We start from the raw sequence: 16,045 nt of genomic DNA, 5'->3' as shown, positions 1-16,045 counted from the left end.
GACCAGGTGTGTCCTTCCCTGACTCCCAAAATACCGGAATAAGGTCCAGAGTTCATAATTTCACACATGAGACTCCATGACTTGGCCTCCTCCGGGCCCCTGTGCCTCATCCCATTCTCTCTTGCACCTAGCTATCTGTCCAGCCTTGGGGGATCTCTCTTTCCTGGTCTGGGGCACAGGCCCCCTTTCCTGCTGCCTGACCCTCCTGAGCTTTCTCCGAGAGACAAGTGCTTCCAAGGCTTGTTAAACTCAAGCCCTAGAGTGTCACCAGAGGTCCGGAGTCATTTCTCTCTCCTGGTCGGGGGCCCCGGGAAGAAAATGAGGCCCCTCTCTCATCTCTCCTCCAGGTGAGAATATTCTGCCCAGCTTTACTTTTGATGCTGTGTTTTACAAAAACAATAGGTCTTTTTGTTCTCCTCTTCCCAATATGAAATCATGGCACTGAATGTGCTCTTTCATACGCACAGGGAAGATTCGTTGTGCAGCCATACCGGGGAGGACTAGGAGTACAATATCCGGATAGCACAGGCTAGAGAAGAGCCCCCCCGCCCCCCGCTTCTCCCACCTCCCCCACGCCTCTCTGTCCACCGAGCAGGCCGTTACTGCCCATACCCGCCTCTCCAGACGGGGCCTTCAACATCCGAATCCGCAGGGAGTAGGCCAGATGGCCACCTAGGGCGCGCCCAGCCCAGTTTCCAGCCCCACTTTCCTCGGTTACCCAACCTCTACCCTCTCTAAGCTTCATTCCGGGCAGCGAGCAGCGGTAGAGCAGAATCCAGCCAAGGCCAACGCCGGCGCGGTAGGGAGGAGGGGGGCGGGGGTGGGTGTTCTGCAGGGAGGCGTAGGCCCGTCGGCTCTCAGGACAAGGAGGCGCCCGCAAATGCAAAACGAAAGGCTTTTATTGAAAAACATCAACTGGCCATTTTCAAGACTGCGGGTCCCTGCCCAACGCGGGCTTCGGGGCCGCGGCCCGACGGGGCTGGCAAGTAGCGGCGGCCACCGCAGCCCCGCGCTCCGGAGGAGCAAGGTTTCACTGTCCGTGCGGGCTGGTCCCCCGCGCCGTGCTCCCGCTCGCCGGCCCGGGGGCTGGGGGGCAGCGGGGGGCGTGCAGCTGGGGAAGGGGCCGCCGGGTTGGTCCCTCCCAGTCCAGTGAGAGAGCTCCCAGCGTGCGGGGTGGGCTGGTCTCCGATGGGAGGCCGCACGCCGGACTGGTGGGCGCTCCAGCCCGAGGGGTGCTGGGCTGTCCCCGCGGCTGCCCCTCAGACGTAGTCCTTGCGGTCGTAGGCTGTGCTGGTGCCCGGGCCGGCGGAGCGCGGCGCCGAGTAGACGATCTTGGCGGGCGCGTACTTCTTCTCGCGCGGCGGGCAGGAGCAACAGAGCAGCGCGCCCCCGAGCAGCTGCAGCGCCGCGGCCGCCCAGCCCACGTACAGGCCGGCGCCCATCTCGCGCTTCTGCGCGTCGGGCACCAGCGGGTTGTAGAAGTCCCGGATGATGGTGTTGGCCGACCAGGACACCGGCACCAGGGTGAGCACGGCGGCCAACAGGAAGAGCACTCCCGCCACGATGGTGATCTTGGCCTTGGCCGTGTCGTCCTGCACGCAGTTGGTGCACTGGGCGCCCACCAGCGCCACGAGGAGCCCGAAGGCGGCCAGCAGGATGGACACGACGATGAGGGCGCGGGCCGCCTGCAGGTCCTGCGGCAGCGCCAGCAGCGAGTCGTACACCTTGCACTGCATCTGGCCGGTGCTCTGCACCACGCAGTTCATCCACAGGCCCTCCCAGGTGATCTGCGCCGTGATGATGCTGCTGCCGATGAAGGCCGTCACGCGCCACATGGGCAGCGCGCAGCACACGATGGTGCTCAGCCAGCCCAGCACGGCCAGCGAGGTGCCGGCGATCTCCAGGCCCATGGACATGGCTGCCGCGCCAAAGCCGGCTCCGCCGGGCGGCTCAGGGTGCGGGACGACGAGGGGCCGTGGCCGCTGGGCCTGGGCGGGAGCTGGGCGCGCCGACGGACGGATGCCTCAGCGGACGGACGCACGGACGGCGCGCGCTAACGGCTCGGCTCTGCCCGCTCGCGCCTCGGCAGCGCCTGCACCTGCCTGTGGCTTTGTGCGCGGGCGGCGGCGACTGGGCTGGCCCTGGACCGGGGCCGGTGAGTCTTAGATCCGTGCCCAGCGCTCTGGCGGGGGGTGGGAGGGGCGGAGCCGCGGTTCCCCCGGCCTGGGGACAGTGACGTGGCCCCTCTTCCCACCTTCACCGAGCGCCGGGGGAGGGAGGACTTTGCCGGGAGTGGCGCAAACTCGGGGTGGGGGGGGGTGGGTGGGGTGCCAAGAGAGGGCGGGGCCGAGGCCTGCCACCCCGCCCCTCGCTCCTCGTCCCCGCCTGTTCCCAAGCTAAGTCTCCGGGGTTGGCAGGGGTTGCGGTACAAATCACGATCTGCTTGACACCCCCCGACCTCCCCACATTTTTGGCGCCATTGGCACAGGCGGCGTGGGGAAGGGGGTCTCTGCCAGCTGGCCGGGATCCATGGGGCCTGGAAGGACCCAGGGTGGGCGTGACCGGGGCTGTTTTCCGGAGAGGGCGGCTGCCCCGGGAGCTGCGCACCTGCTCCTCGGTTCCTCTGGCCCTGGCTGGCGCACAATCCGGGCTTGATCCAGGCCCTGGAGGTCTGCGCTCAGAAGCCAGGAACCCGCCTCTCCCCACCAAAGGCACCGAGAAGATGCCCCAAAGCAGTTGCTGAACTCAAATTCACTTCCAGCCCCACTGCAGGTCCCTTAGCTCTTACTCCTCCAGTGATCCTGGATACCTTCTAGCAGAGCTGCTCTCCCCTTCCAGAAGTCCCTCCTCCTCATTGGTTCCCCGCCTTCTGCACAGCCTTGTCCTCCCTACCTCTGGGCCCGAGTGAGTGCCGTGACCCACCTTAATGAAATGGTGGTGAAAGGTTTGATCTAGGCGAAAGTGGAAAGTCAGAGATGTTATTTGCAAAGCCCTTGCTCCTATTAACCTGAAAAGTAAGACTGCCAGTTATTTTACCAGCAAAAATGGGTTTATTCCGGGAAAAGCAGAGAATTACAACCCAGGACGAGCAAGCTGCAGCAAAACCGTAGGTAAGTCCAACAAACAAAGGAGAGGAACATTATTTTATGGAGAAGAAGAAGAAGGAAATGGGGGGGGGGGCTTGTTTTGAACAAAAGTCCAGAAGTAAGAGTTCAGGGTAATGAGGTTTTCTCATTAGCTGAGTGGCAGAGGTGGTCGATTTCTTATAGAAGGTGCCATATGTACATCTTTCCGTTTGGGGACTTATAACTGATGATTCTGTCCTGTTGAGATTCTTCTGTTGGGGTCTATAATTGACAATTCTTCCTGTAATTGACATGGAGTAGTAGGCTCCCCTACCAGCCTCCTTTTCCAGCATCCCAGGTCCGCTTCAGTGAGGTTTCCCTTCATTAATTTTCACATTTCCTTCGTTGAGATCAAGATCTTTCCTTGAAAGCATCGCTGATCAAGAGTTAGGTATTTTGTATAGAGTGGTTTTGTCCCTCAGTGCCTGGAAAGGACCACACTGGAAGGAAAGTGCATAGCAATTGGAAACCACTTAGGGCCACATTTGAGTAACAAGGAGAGTAAGGAGGGGGAACTCTCAGGTACTTCCCATCTGAAGTCTGTATCTTCTCAAGGTTATGAGCTTCGGAGGTCGTCTTGAAGTGTTGAGCCAGCATCACCTTATTGGGTACATTGTTTTTACGAAAGATTGATAGGCAAGTACAGAATCAAAAATAACATGACAATTTCAAACTGTATGTTGGTTCTAAACCGGGACCCTTGGTCTGAAGGTAGCCGACTGAAAATGTTTATTGGCACTTACTCCAATTTAGGGAAGAAAAGTTTCTCCCTATGAAGGCAAACCTGGACTCATGGATGCTTCCTGGAAGTCCCTGCTTAAAGCAGCTACAAAAGCAGAATAGTAAATATTGCACGAGGAACCAATCAAGTGCATTGGGAAGATACAGTTTAAGTATCAACATGAAGCAATAGCGGATCTCTTTCAGAGTAGCAACACTTCATAGACTTTTTAAAAAATATTATTTCAGGGTGTCTGGCTGGCTCAGTCAGAAGAGCATGTGACTCTTGATCTCAGGGTTGTGAGGTCAAGCCCCATGTTGGGTGTAGAGGTGAGTTTAAAAATAAAATCTTAAAAAAAATTTATTTAAATTCAATTAATTAACATATAGTGTATTATTAATTTCAGAGGTAGAGTTCAGTGATTAAAAATAAAATCTTAAAAAAAAAAAAAAGAGGAGTGCCTGGGTGGCTCAGACAGTTTAGCCTCTGATTCTTGACTTTGGCTCAGGCAGTGATCTCGGGGTCATGAGATCAAGCCCCGAGTAGGGCTCCCTGCTCAACAGGGAGTCTGCTGGACATTCTCTTTCCCCCTCTCTCTCTGCCCCCTCCCCCCCGAAATAAATAATAAGTCTTTAAAAAAATAAAGAGAGAAATTTAAAAAAATAAATATTGTTATCTCAAAAGAACTGTGTTGAAAAAAAAGTTATTAAATAAAACAGTCTGTAAAGTTGTAAGTTCAGAGACCATGGATTTGGATAAGAATCCATCGTCAGTTAATAGTTGGTTTTTATTTTTATTTATTTATTTTTCTTTAAAGATTTTATTTATTTATTTGACACAGAGAGAGAGCACAAGCAGGGGGAGCGGCAGGCAGAGGGAGAGGGAGAAGCAGGCTCCCCAAGGAGCAGGGAGCCCGATGCAGGGCTTGATCCCAAGGCCCTGGGCTCATGACCTGAGCCGAAGGCAGTCGCTTAACGAACTGAGCCACTCAGGTGCCTCTTTATTTTGATTTTTAAAAAATTATTATTATTATTTTAAATAGTTTTTTAATTTTTTAAATTTTTGTCAGTTGATAGTTTAGATGAAAGAAGGATTTTTATGAATTCTGAACCATCTAAGCCTTCAGAAAAAAACAAGTGAAAAATTATTTTGTTCCAGGATCATGAGGAAGCTGTTTCAGAAAGGCCATAATCAAGACAAGAGGTTTCCCCCTTGTGCAAAGGCTTGAGAAATGCAGAGAAAGGGCATTTTCGTCCTACGGAAAAGAGAAAAAGGCATACAGGTTTGGTCCGGACATCCTGGAAAAGTTGTCTTGTTAGATGCCCTCCGTTTCAGTTCTGGGCAATCTTTGCTTTTCAAGTCAACAGATGGCGTGCAGGTCCTGTCAGGATTTGGTGCCTTTTCTTTTTCTTTCTTTCTTTTTTTTAAAGATTTTATCCATTTATTTGAGAGAGAGAGCAAGCGGGGGGAGGGAGAGGGACAACCAGACTCCACGCTGGGCTTGGAGCCTGATCTCACAACCCTGAGATCATGACCTGAGCTGAAATCGAGAGTCAGACACTTAACCAACTGAGCCACCCAGGTGCCCCAGGGTCTGGTGCTTTCTTTAATGCATCACAGGAATCCAAGAGCCTATTCCCTGGCAGCCCCAGGGTTGGTTTGCAGTTTCTGATATGGGCCTTTCCAGCGAGTTTGATGAGTCTTTCTGGAAGTGTCTCTTCCAACTGATGAGATCTCCAGGTTGTAAGGTGTGCTGCTTAAGGGCATTGATTGTCTCCAGCCAGGTACCCTGCGATAATCTTTTCCAACAGAGGAAGCATTAGCTTGTCTATGAAAGAAAGCTTTGGTCCAGTGAAAAAACATACAAACCATGACTAAAACATATTTATCCATGAGATGGGGAAGCTATATGAAATCCATTTATATGAATAGGTTTCCCTGGATTATCCTTTGAACATGTGGGACAAATGAGGTAGGCACTTTTTGTGGCCTTAGGAACTTTTCTCTACAAATGTTGGTTCATGAATGCTATCATTTTGTCAATAGACCAGTTGTTTAATCCGTAGACAGTTGTAAATAAAAACCATCAGTAAACTGGGGCGCCTGGGTGGCTCAGTCGTTTAAGCGTCTGCCTTTGGCTCAGGTCGAAATCACCGGGTCCTGGGATCGAGTCCAGTGTCGGGCTCGCTGCTCGGCAGGGAGTCTGCCTCTCCCTCTGACTCTCTGCTCATGCTCTCTCCCTCTCTCTCTCTGAAATAAATAAATAAAATCTAAAAAAAAAGAAGAAGAACCATAAGTAAACCATGAAAAATCTGCATTGGTTAGAGGAGTTTCCTATAATTGTCAATGGGTGTCAAAATTTCATCTGTCAGTGTTAAGCAGTCATGAGGGGTTTCATCTGGGTCCGTATGTAGGCCTTATTCCAAGATCAGATGCCCTAAGTATCTACCCTAAACTTGTGCAAGCTGTAGTTTTTCTTTGGAGACTTTATGTCCCTTCAAGGCCAAAAGTTTTAACAGATGGGTGTCGTATTCCTGTGAAGAGGTTTGAGGAGGGGAGCATCTGCATATTTTCACAAAGTAGAGTATGCAGAAAACTTTCTTTTTTTCATTTTTAATTTACGTTTATTTCCTTAAGTAATCTCCAAGACCAACATGGGGCTCGAACTCGCGACCTCAAGATCAAGAGCCGCACGCATGCTCTATGGACTGAGCCAGCCAGGTGCCCCCGCAGAAAACTTTCTATCATCCAAATCAGCTTTTAAGGTAAGGTACTCTGTGAAATCCTGGGGCATTACTGTCCAGGCGTATTTCCATTCTTCCAAGAAAAGGCAAAAAGGTATTGGCTATCCTTATCAACTGGAATACTAAAAATGACCGCATAGATCAATTACAGTGAAAAATTTGCTTTCAGTGGGAATGGATGTTGGTAGTAGCCCATTGGGGTTAGGAACATCAGGGTGCTGAGGGATAACAGTGTTATTTATTGTTCAGAGGTCCTGGACAGATCTCCATCCTTGGCTGTTGGGTTTTCTTACAGGTAAAATAGGGGTGTCACAGGGACTTGTGCAGGGAATAATGAGGCCTTGAGCCTTGTACTGTCTATTATGGGCTTGATGCCTTGAAGGTCCTCTTTACGTAGAGGGTATTGATTAATTATGGGAAGAGGTTTTGAGGGATTTCTTTGAATCTTGATGGCAGGTGCATGGTGTTTCTGCCAATATCAGTTGAGGATTTTGCCCATAAAGAAGATGGTAGCTGATCTGGTAGGAATAAATGATCAGTGTCCCCAGATTCAATTACAGTGCAATCAGAGACAAAGTACAGAAAACACGCCAAAGGATCATTTATTTCTCCTGTTTGGCTATTTCAGTTTTATTTTATTTTGCTGTCAACTTCTGGAATTATTTCTCCCTTTTAGGAGAAAGAAATTCTGGCACAATACTTTTCTGAGAAATCTTGGCCCAGTAAATGAATACGGGCAGAGGAGGTAAGGAGAAAAGGGTGCATATCTCTTAAAGGGCCTGGACAAGAGGGATAGGTTCAGAGGCAGGAACCTGTTGAGGTTTATTAGAAACCCCTATTATTTGAACCCCTATTATTTTAATACTTTGAGACAGGGGTTGCTTTATAGCAGAGAAGTTGAACCCTGAGAGTATACCTTGGTGTCAATAAAGACAGAGACAGATTCATCCCCGGTCTGGAGAGGGTTTCTCCAAGCTGATTAAGAGCGAGGATTGGGAAGAGCCCCTTGTAGTTTCTGGAAGCCCTGACCCTGGGAACTGGGAGGACATTGGAAAGACCCACCAGAGGGCTAAAGGCAACTGGAGTGCTTAAATTTGTAACAATGTTAAAATTTTTTTTTTTAAATGCCCTGGCTCTTTGCAATAATAATAGAAACTAGAAGGTTTGGGGGGCCTTCATTTGCCAGAGTTGAAAATTGAGAATTTTAGTGGCCTTTCTTTTAGGGGACTCATCTAGAATGTGAGCGAGCCAGTCAAAATCTGGAGTGGTCAGTTTTCCATTCCACCTTGGTCCTTTTAATTGAAAGAGAAAGATCCTGGTTCAGCCTGTTAATAAACATAGACTTAACTTTCCTGGGTGGTGTTAATATCTAAAGGGAGACCAGAATATTCTTTTTCTTTTCTATTTTTTTTTTAAGCCCAACATGGGGCTTGAACTCACAACCCTGAGATCAGGACATGAGCTGAAATCAAGAGTCGGACGCTTTACCGACTGAGCCCCCCAGGTGTCCCCAGAATATCTTTTTTTTTTTTTTTAAGATTTTATTTATTTATTTGACAGAGAGAGAGAGGGAACACAGCAGGGGGAGTGGGAGATGGAGAAGCAGGCTTCCTGCCGAGCAGGGAACCCGATGCGGGGCTCGATCCCAGGACCCTGGGATCATGACCTGAGCCGAAGGCAGATGCCTAACGACTGAGCCACCCAGGCGCCCCCCCAGAATATCCTTAAAGGACAATTTGGAGTTGACTGTAATAGTTATGAGCAGGTTCATCAGATTTCTGTGTGCAAGACGGAATCTTGTAATTGCTCGGAGGGGATTTCCAGCGAGTGTTCTAACGTCTTGCCAAAAGTTAGGGGTTTCTTTCTTTCTTTCTTTTTTTTTTTTTTTTAAAGATTTTATTTATTTATTTGAGACAGAGAGAATGAGAGAGAGAGAGAGAGCACATGAGAGGGGGGAGGGTCAGAGGGAGAAGCAGACTCCCTGCTGAGCAGGGAGCCCGATGCGGGACTCGAGCCAGGGACTCCAGGATCATGACCTGAGCCGAAGGCAGCCGCTTAACCAACTGAGCCACCCAGGCGCCCTAGGGGTTTCTTTCTTAAAATCCCTTTCAAGATGTTACTTTCCTGTTCGTTTATCCCGTGCTTGGCCTGGTCCTCAACAACAGGCATGCAGACTGATTGAGATAAATCTGAGAAACCAGGTTGGTAGGTTTGAATAACTGTTAGATTCGTCAGCAAACTACTGGGGTGCTCAGTCACTTTAGGAAACTTGTTTACTTAAGACTGGTAATCCAGCCTTGGTCCAGGGAACGTAGGAAATTTGAGGTTTATTTATTTATTTATTTAAAGATTTATTTTTATTTATTTGAGGGAGGGGCAGAGGGAGGGGAGGGGCAGAGGGAGAGGTAGACAGAGAGAATCCCAAGCAGGTTCCACGCCGGCACGGAGCCTGATGTGGGCTCGGTCTCACCACCCTGAGTTCATGACCTGAGCCGAAATCAAGACTTGGATGCTGAACCGACTGAGCCACCCAGGTGCCCCATACTCAATTTTTCTTTCTTATTTATTTATTTATTTATTTGAGAGAGAGAGAATGAGAAACAGAGAGCACGAGAGGGAAGAGGGCAGAGGGAGAAGCAGACCCCCTGCTGAGCAGGGAGCCCGATGCGGGACTCGATCCCGGGACTCCAGGATCATGACCTGAGCCGAAGGCAGTCGCTTAACCAACTGAGCCACCCAGGCGCCCCACTGGTAGCATTTTTCTTCAAAAGTTGTATACATTCATTGGGTGAAGCTTATTCATTGTTACTAACTGAAAGAAAGTTGGATATGCAGTCAGTCATTTGGTTATAATTGTGAAGTTGAGATTGCTTGTAATCAAGGTGGTTTAAATGGCAACATAGCAACATGCAGAATATTCAGTTGGTCAGAGTGTAGCCTGAGGTGACTTGCGGGGGGGGAATAAAATTGAGAATTAGTATTTAAAGGATGTGAGTACAGTGGAAAAATGATGTGGATAAAATCATCCCAGGTGCTGAAAGTGGTATCTTGATACTCAATTTCCACTCTTTTTTGTCCTTTACCATTCTCTCCCTTGCCTGTGCTTTGCTGGAACTCTCACCACTGCAGTTTTTTCCTGTTTTTGTTTTCTTTCATTCTCTTTGTTTCTACAGCCCTTGTCTTTCTCCCCAGGCTTATTTGTGTTTTCTTTCTGGCACTTACTTATTCCTCTGCTTTTTCCACTTTGGCCTAGTGGGAACATAAGAGAAAGTTCGAAATAGCCAGGGATTTTCAGAGTTGATGGGAGAATTCACTCACTGTTCCTTGGTTGTAACTTGATTGAAAACCAGAGTACTTTTGGGGCGCGTGGGTGGCTCAGTTCATTGAGGGTCAGACTCTTGGTTCCTGCTCAGGTCGTGATCTCAGGGTTGTGAGATCAAGCCCCGCGTGGGGCTCAGCATGGAGTCGGCCTGAGGATTCTCTCTCCCTCTCCGCTCCTCCCCAGCTCCTGTTCTCTCTCTCTCTCTCATAAATAAAATCTTTAAAAACCCCCAAAACTATAGAGGATTTTTTTTTTTTAAGATTTTTATTTATTTATTTGACAGAGAGAGAATGAGAGACAGAGAGCACGAGAGGGAAGAGGGCAGAGGGAGAAGCAGACTCCCTGCCGAGCAGGGAGCCCGATGCGGGACTCGATCCCGGGACTCCAGGATCATGACCTGAGCCGAAGGCAGTCGCTTAACCAACTGAGCCACCCAGGCGCCCTTTTTTTTTTTTAATTAATTAATTAATTAATTTATTTGAGAGAGAGAGAATGAGAGACAGAGAGCATGAGAGGGAAGAGGGCAGAGGGAGAAGCAGACCCCCTTTTTAAAATTTTTTTTAAATTTATTTATTTGAGATACTCAATTTTTCTTATTTATTTTTCATTCTTTCTCTTCTCCCATAAATCAGCTCCATTGGGGCATCCAGAATGTCCCCTAACGGGCAAGAATTTCTGCCAGTTTTATTTGCCAGGAGGGAGCTTTGTAATCTAGTAGGAACCAAGGGCACCTCCAAGGGAGATGAGAGACCTAAGGGTTTTTCTGCTTTGCCCACATCTTTCAAACCACATGCATGCAGCCTGTGTCCTCTTCCCTAAGTGCCCAGGCCCTGGGGTGATAGAAGAGTAAGGGAAACAGGGCTAGAGGCCCATGAGAACTAGGGTCCTGCTTCTTGCAGGGGCAAAGGTCTTGGGCTGGGCCTGTTGGGGCTGGGCTGGGCAGGGCTGGGAGTGTCCGGCCAGAGGGCCCAGCTGGTGCTGGGTGGGGTTGCCCCTACAGGAGTTTCGAGTAGCCCGGGTTCATTTCAGTGGACTGCTGGCTGCTAGTTTCCTGGTTCGTGGGGGTGGCTTTGGGCCAGAAGAGGCCTGGGCAGCATGGCCTGGTTTGGGGGGCGCCGAGGTCAGTTGCTTTCGGCCAGAGCCTGGGTCCCTGGCTGGTGGTGCCCCGGGGGAGGGCTGTGTGCTCTGTCTCTCGCTAGCTGGGAGGCTGAGGACAGTCATGTCACCTCTCTTACCTGAACTTCCTCTTCTGTAAAACAAGGAAGACAGTGTCTGCATGACCCATCTCGCAGGGCTGGGATGAGAATGGACGCAATGTGAGTGTAAACCAGAAAAAAAACTCAGGCAGGACACGCCAATGTGCTGAGAATGTGTGGAGAGAGCGTGGGGTGTAGTTGGACAGACCCGAATGCGAGCCCAGCTGCCCTCCCCAGCCATGTGACCTTGAGCAAGTGCTTTTCCTCTCGGAGCCTCAAGTTCCTCAGCTGTGAGGAGGGGCTTGTTCTGAGCTGCCTGGGTTAGGTGGGTGGGCAAGGAGAGGTGCCTGGCTCCTGGGGCTGAGGGATGGGGGTGTGCTGGGCAGGCCTGTGAGGAGATGTGACAGCTGGACTGGAAGCTTCATGCCCAGAGGCCAAACTTCAGGGACTCTGCAAATAAGACTTTGGCTCTGGGCAAACAGCTCCAATCAGCTTTGTGCTTAATATCTACCACGGTTCTTATAACCCAATAATAAAAAGACAAATAACCCAGTTTAAAAAATGGCCAAAGGCTCTGAAAAGACATTCAGAATAGACAAAGGAGACATACGAATGGCCAAGAAGCACATCAAGAGATGTTCGAAGCCATTAGCCATTAGACAAATGCAAATTAAAACCACAAAGACATGGGGCACCCGGCTGGCTCAGTCCATGGAGCCTGTGACTCTTGATCTCAGGGTTGTGAGTTTGAGTCCCACGTTGGGTGTAGAGATTACTTATTTGAGAGAGAGAGAAAGCATGAGAGTGGGGAAGGTAAGAGGGAGAAGCAGGCTCCCTACTGAGTGGGGAGCCTGATGCGGGACTCGATCCTGGGACTCCAGGATCATGACCTGAGCCGAAGGCAGATGCTTAACCAACTGAGCCACCCAGGCTCCCCTTAAAAATAAAATCTTAAAAAAAAACAACCACCACAAAGAGATACCACTTCATACCCACGGGGATGGATGGAATCGTAAAGATAGATAAGGACAGATGGTGCCAAGGAGCTGGAGAAATGGGGACCCCCATACGCTGCTGGGAATGTAAAATGTCTTGGCTGCTTTTGAAAAACAGTCTGGCAGTTCCTCAAAAGGTAGAGTTACTATTTGCCCCACGATTCCACTGCTAGGTATTTACTCACGGGAAAGGAGAAATCAGTTCATGCAAAAGCTTGCACACGAATGTTCTGTGCATAGCAGCATTATTCATAATAGCCCCAAAGTGGAGACATCTCGAGTGTGAGCTGGTGAATGGTTAACCAAATGTGGTATGTCTATCAGTGGAATATTATTTGGCCATAAAAAGAAATAAGGCAACCGTACATGGATAAGCTTTGACAACATTATGGTAAGTTAAAGATGCCGGTCACAAAGCATGACACGTTTTGTGATTCCATTAAAAAAAAATATTCAGAGGGCGCCTGGGTGGCTCAGTTGGTTGGGTGACTGCCTTCGGCTCAAGTCATGATCCTGGAGTCCCGGGATCGAGTCCCGCGTCGGGCTCCCTGCTCTGCGGGGAGTCTGCTTTGCCCTCTGACCCTATCCCCTCTCATGTGTTCTCTCTCATTCTCTCTCTCTCAAAATAAATAAATAAAATCTTTAAAAAAAAAAAAAATTCAGAGGCGCCTGGGTGGTTCAGTCAGTTAAGCGTCTGCCTTCGGCTCAGGTCATGATCCCAGGGTCCTGGGATCGAGCCCTGCATTGGGCTCCCTGCTCAGCGGGGAGCCTGTTTCTCCCTCTGCTGCTGCTGGAGGCACTAGGTGTGATTGGGTAGAATGGGGTGTGTGTGTGTGTGTGTGTGTGTGTGTGTGTGATTCCAAGAAGCAAAGCACTGGGAAAAGAGGAAGGGAGAGAAGAGTGCCTGCAGCTAGATTAGCCTGTTCCTTATCTCCTGCCCAGTGTCCAACCCCCTAGAGTCGGCATCACGGCCCTGGGGCCAGCTTCCCCCCATGGCGGCCCCTGTGGCATCCTCCTGTTTCTTCCAGTCCTGGCACGCTCTGGCCCTTCCTCTACCCACCTCAGGAGGCAGTCTCCACTGGGACCACACTCTTACAGTCTCCCGCATGGGAAGCCGTGAGAGCTGTGTGCAGAGGTGGGGGCAGAGGGGAAGAGCCCGAGGCTTGAGGAGTCTGGGGGCCCAGATGCCCTTGCTGGGGGCAAACCATGTGAAGCTCAGGAACAAGGGTACACGGGGGACCCACCTGTGCCTACTGTAATTGCTGAGTCCTTGCAGGAAGTGTGTCACCCTTTGGCTGCAGTGTCTAGGTGTCAGTGTGGTGGAGGGTGTGTGGGTGTGGGTGTGCAGTATTTGTGTATGATGTGTCCGGATGTGTGAGGATGAGAAAGAAACAGTAGTGATTATGCGTATCGCTAAATGGGTGTTTTAAACTTTGTTATCAATTTCATTTGATCACAGAGCTAATCTATGTTCCCAGTGCTTGGCCAAGGGTTGCAAACTGCAGCCCAGGGGCAGAATTCAGCCTGCGGTCTTGTTGGAGCAGCACAAAGTTTTTCTAAAGCCTGAGTTAGAATGCTTCTAAGTGGGGCATGCACACTCCAGTTGCTGATGGTACCTAATATCTTTCTTTCTTTGTTTAATTAACCTTTTTAATTTGAGATCATTGTAGATTCACATACAGTTGTAAAAAATAATACAGAGAGATTCATATAAAGTTGTAAAAAGCAGTGCAGATGGAGCACTGGGTGTTATACGCAAATAATTAATCATGGAATACTACATCAAAAACTAATGATGTAATGTATGGTGATTAACATAACATAAAAAAAAAAAAAAGCAATGCAGAGCTCTCCATACTCTCTATCAGGTTTCCCCCAGTGATGACATCTTGTAAAATTATAGTATAATGTCACAACCAGGATATTAACATTGATAGGACACAGAGCATTTGCAAACTGCAAGGGTCCCTCATCTGCTCTTTAATCGCCACACCCCCTCCTTGTCCCTGGCAATCACTCATTTGTTGTCATTTCAAGAATGTTAAATAGGGGCGCCTGGCTGGCTCAGTCGGAGGAGCATGGGACGCTTGATCTCGGGGTCATGAGTTCGAGCCCCATGTTGGGCATAGAGATTATGCAAATAAGTAAAACTTTAAAAAAAGAATGTTATGGGGCGCCTGGGTGGCTCAGTCGGTTAAGCGACTGCCTTCGGCTCAGGTCATGATCCTGGAGTCCCGGGATCGAGTCCCGCATCGGGCTCCCTGCTCAGCAGGGGGTCTGCTTCTCCCTCTGACCCTCTTCCCTCTAAATAAAGGTTTATTTATAATAGCCCAAACCGGAAATAATCCATTTCCGGTTTGGGCTATTATAAATAAACCTTAAAAAATAAAACTGCCAGTTACTTATTATTTTTTAACTAGGCTCCTTGCCCAGTGTGGGGCTTGAACTCGCCACCGGGAGGTGAAGAGTTGCAGGCTTCGCCGACTGAGCCAGCCAGGCGCCCCAAAACTGCCAGAATGCTCTCTCTCATTCTCTCTCTCTCAAATAAATAAATAAAATCTTTAAAAAATAAATAAATAAAAATAAAAAAAGAATGTTATGTAAATGGAATCACACAGTATGTACTGTAACTTTTGCTGTTGGTTTTGGTCACTCAGCATGATTCTTTTTTTTTTTTAAAGGTTTTATTTATTTATTCAACAGAGAGAGAGAGAGAGAGCACACAGCAGGGGGAGCAGCAGAGGGAGAGGGAGAAGCAGACTCCCCACCGGGCAGGGAGCCCCATGCGGGGCTCGATCCCAGGACCCTGAGATCATGACCTGAGCTGAAGGCAGACGGTTAACCAACTGAGCCACCCAGGTGCCCCTCAGCATGATTCTTCTTCATCCAGGTTGTTGTGTGTATTGATAGTTTGTCCCTTGTTACTGTTGAATGATATTGTCTGGTATGGATGTAAATCTTTTGTGTAACCATCTACTGCTTGAAGGACGTCTGGATTATTTCCGGTTTGGGCTATTATAAATAAAGCGGTTGAAAAACACTTATGTACAGGTTTTTGTGCGAACATGTCTTCATTTCTATGGGATAAATGCCTACAGATGCAATTTCAGGGTTGTATGGTAGTTGTATGTTCAACTTTTAAAGAAACGGCCAAACTGCTTTCCTGGGTGGCTGTACCATTTGTCATTCCCATCAGCAGTGTGTGAGATATCCAGTTTCTCTGTGTCCTCAGCAGCATTTGGTACTGTCCCTGTATTTTACTGACGTCATTCTGATAGGTGCGTATTGGTATTTTGCTATGGTTTTAATTTGCATTTCATTAATGACTTAATGATGTTAGATATCTTTGCACGTGGTTATTTGCCATCTGTGTATCTCCTTTATGGAAATGTCTCTTTGTAGCTCTTGCTCATGTTATAATTGGATTGCCTGCTTTTTTTTTTAGCTCTTGTGTTTTAAGAGTTCTTTATATATCTTACATAGTAATCCTTTGTTGAATATGTGATCTGCAATTGTTAACCTTAAAAAATAAAACTGCCAGTTACTTATTATTTTTTAACTAGGCTCCTTGCCTAGTGTGGGGCTTGAACTCGCCACCGGGAGGTGAAGAGTTGCAGGCTTCGCCGACTGAGCCAGCCAGGCGCCCCAAAACTGCCAGTTATTTTACCAGCAAAAAATGATTTATTTGGGAAGAACGGAGAATCAGAACCTATGACAAACAAGCTATGGCAAGTCCATGGGAGGAACGCTCTTTTATGGGGGGGGGGAGAGTTGAGAAGGCTGTTAAAAACAAGTCCATTGGAGGAAACTGGGAGCTCAGAGTCTAGTGGCTTCTCATTGGCTGAGAGGTGACAGTCTCTCATTGGCTGGGCTGTTGCCGGGGTGTAGGAAAGCCTTTCTTCCTCCTGCTGGATTAGTGAGGTAGAATCAGTTTGCAAGCAG

The 16,045-nt window shown here is 48.9% G+C and overlaps 1 protein-coding gene across 1 annotated transcript; it reads right to left on the bottom strand.

Annotated features, from left to right (window-relative positions):
• Nucleotides 1-859: 859 nt before the first annotated feature.
• Nucleotides 860-2,280, bottom strand: CLDN3 (claudin 3). Its single transcript, XM_021700542.1, has one exon. It carries the CDS (start codon nucleotides 1,914-1,916, stop codon nucleotides 1,260-1,262), a length of 657 nt encoding a protein of 218 aa, XP_021556217.1. The 5' UTR covers nucleotides 1,917-2,280; the 3' UTR covers nucleotides 860-1,259.
• Nucleotides 2,281-16,045: the final 13,765 nt, after the last annotated feature.

Source organism: Neomonachus schauinslandi, chromosome 5 (genome assembly GCF_002201575.2).
Source record: "Neomonachus schauinslandi chromosome 5, ASM220157v2, whole genome shotgun sequence".
Taxonomy (NCBI): domain Eukaryota; kingdom Metazoa; phylum Chordata; class Mammalia; order Carnivora; family Phocidae; genus Neomonachus; species Neomonachus schauinslandi.
This window is presented reverse-complemented; position numbering and strand designations above follow the sequence as displayed.

Bases quoted from the DNA above. Each gene is read 5' to 3' on its own strand.
- CLDN3 (XM_021700542.1), bottom strand. From the start codon at position 1,916: ATGTCCATGGGCCTGGAGATCGCCGGCACCTCGCTGGCCGTGCTGGGC.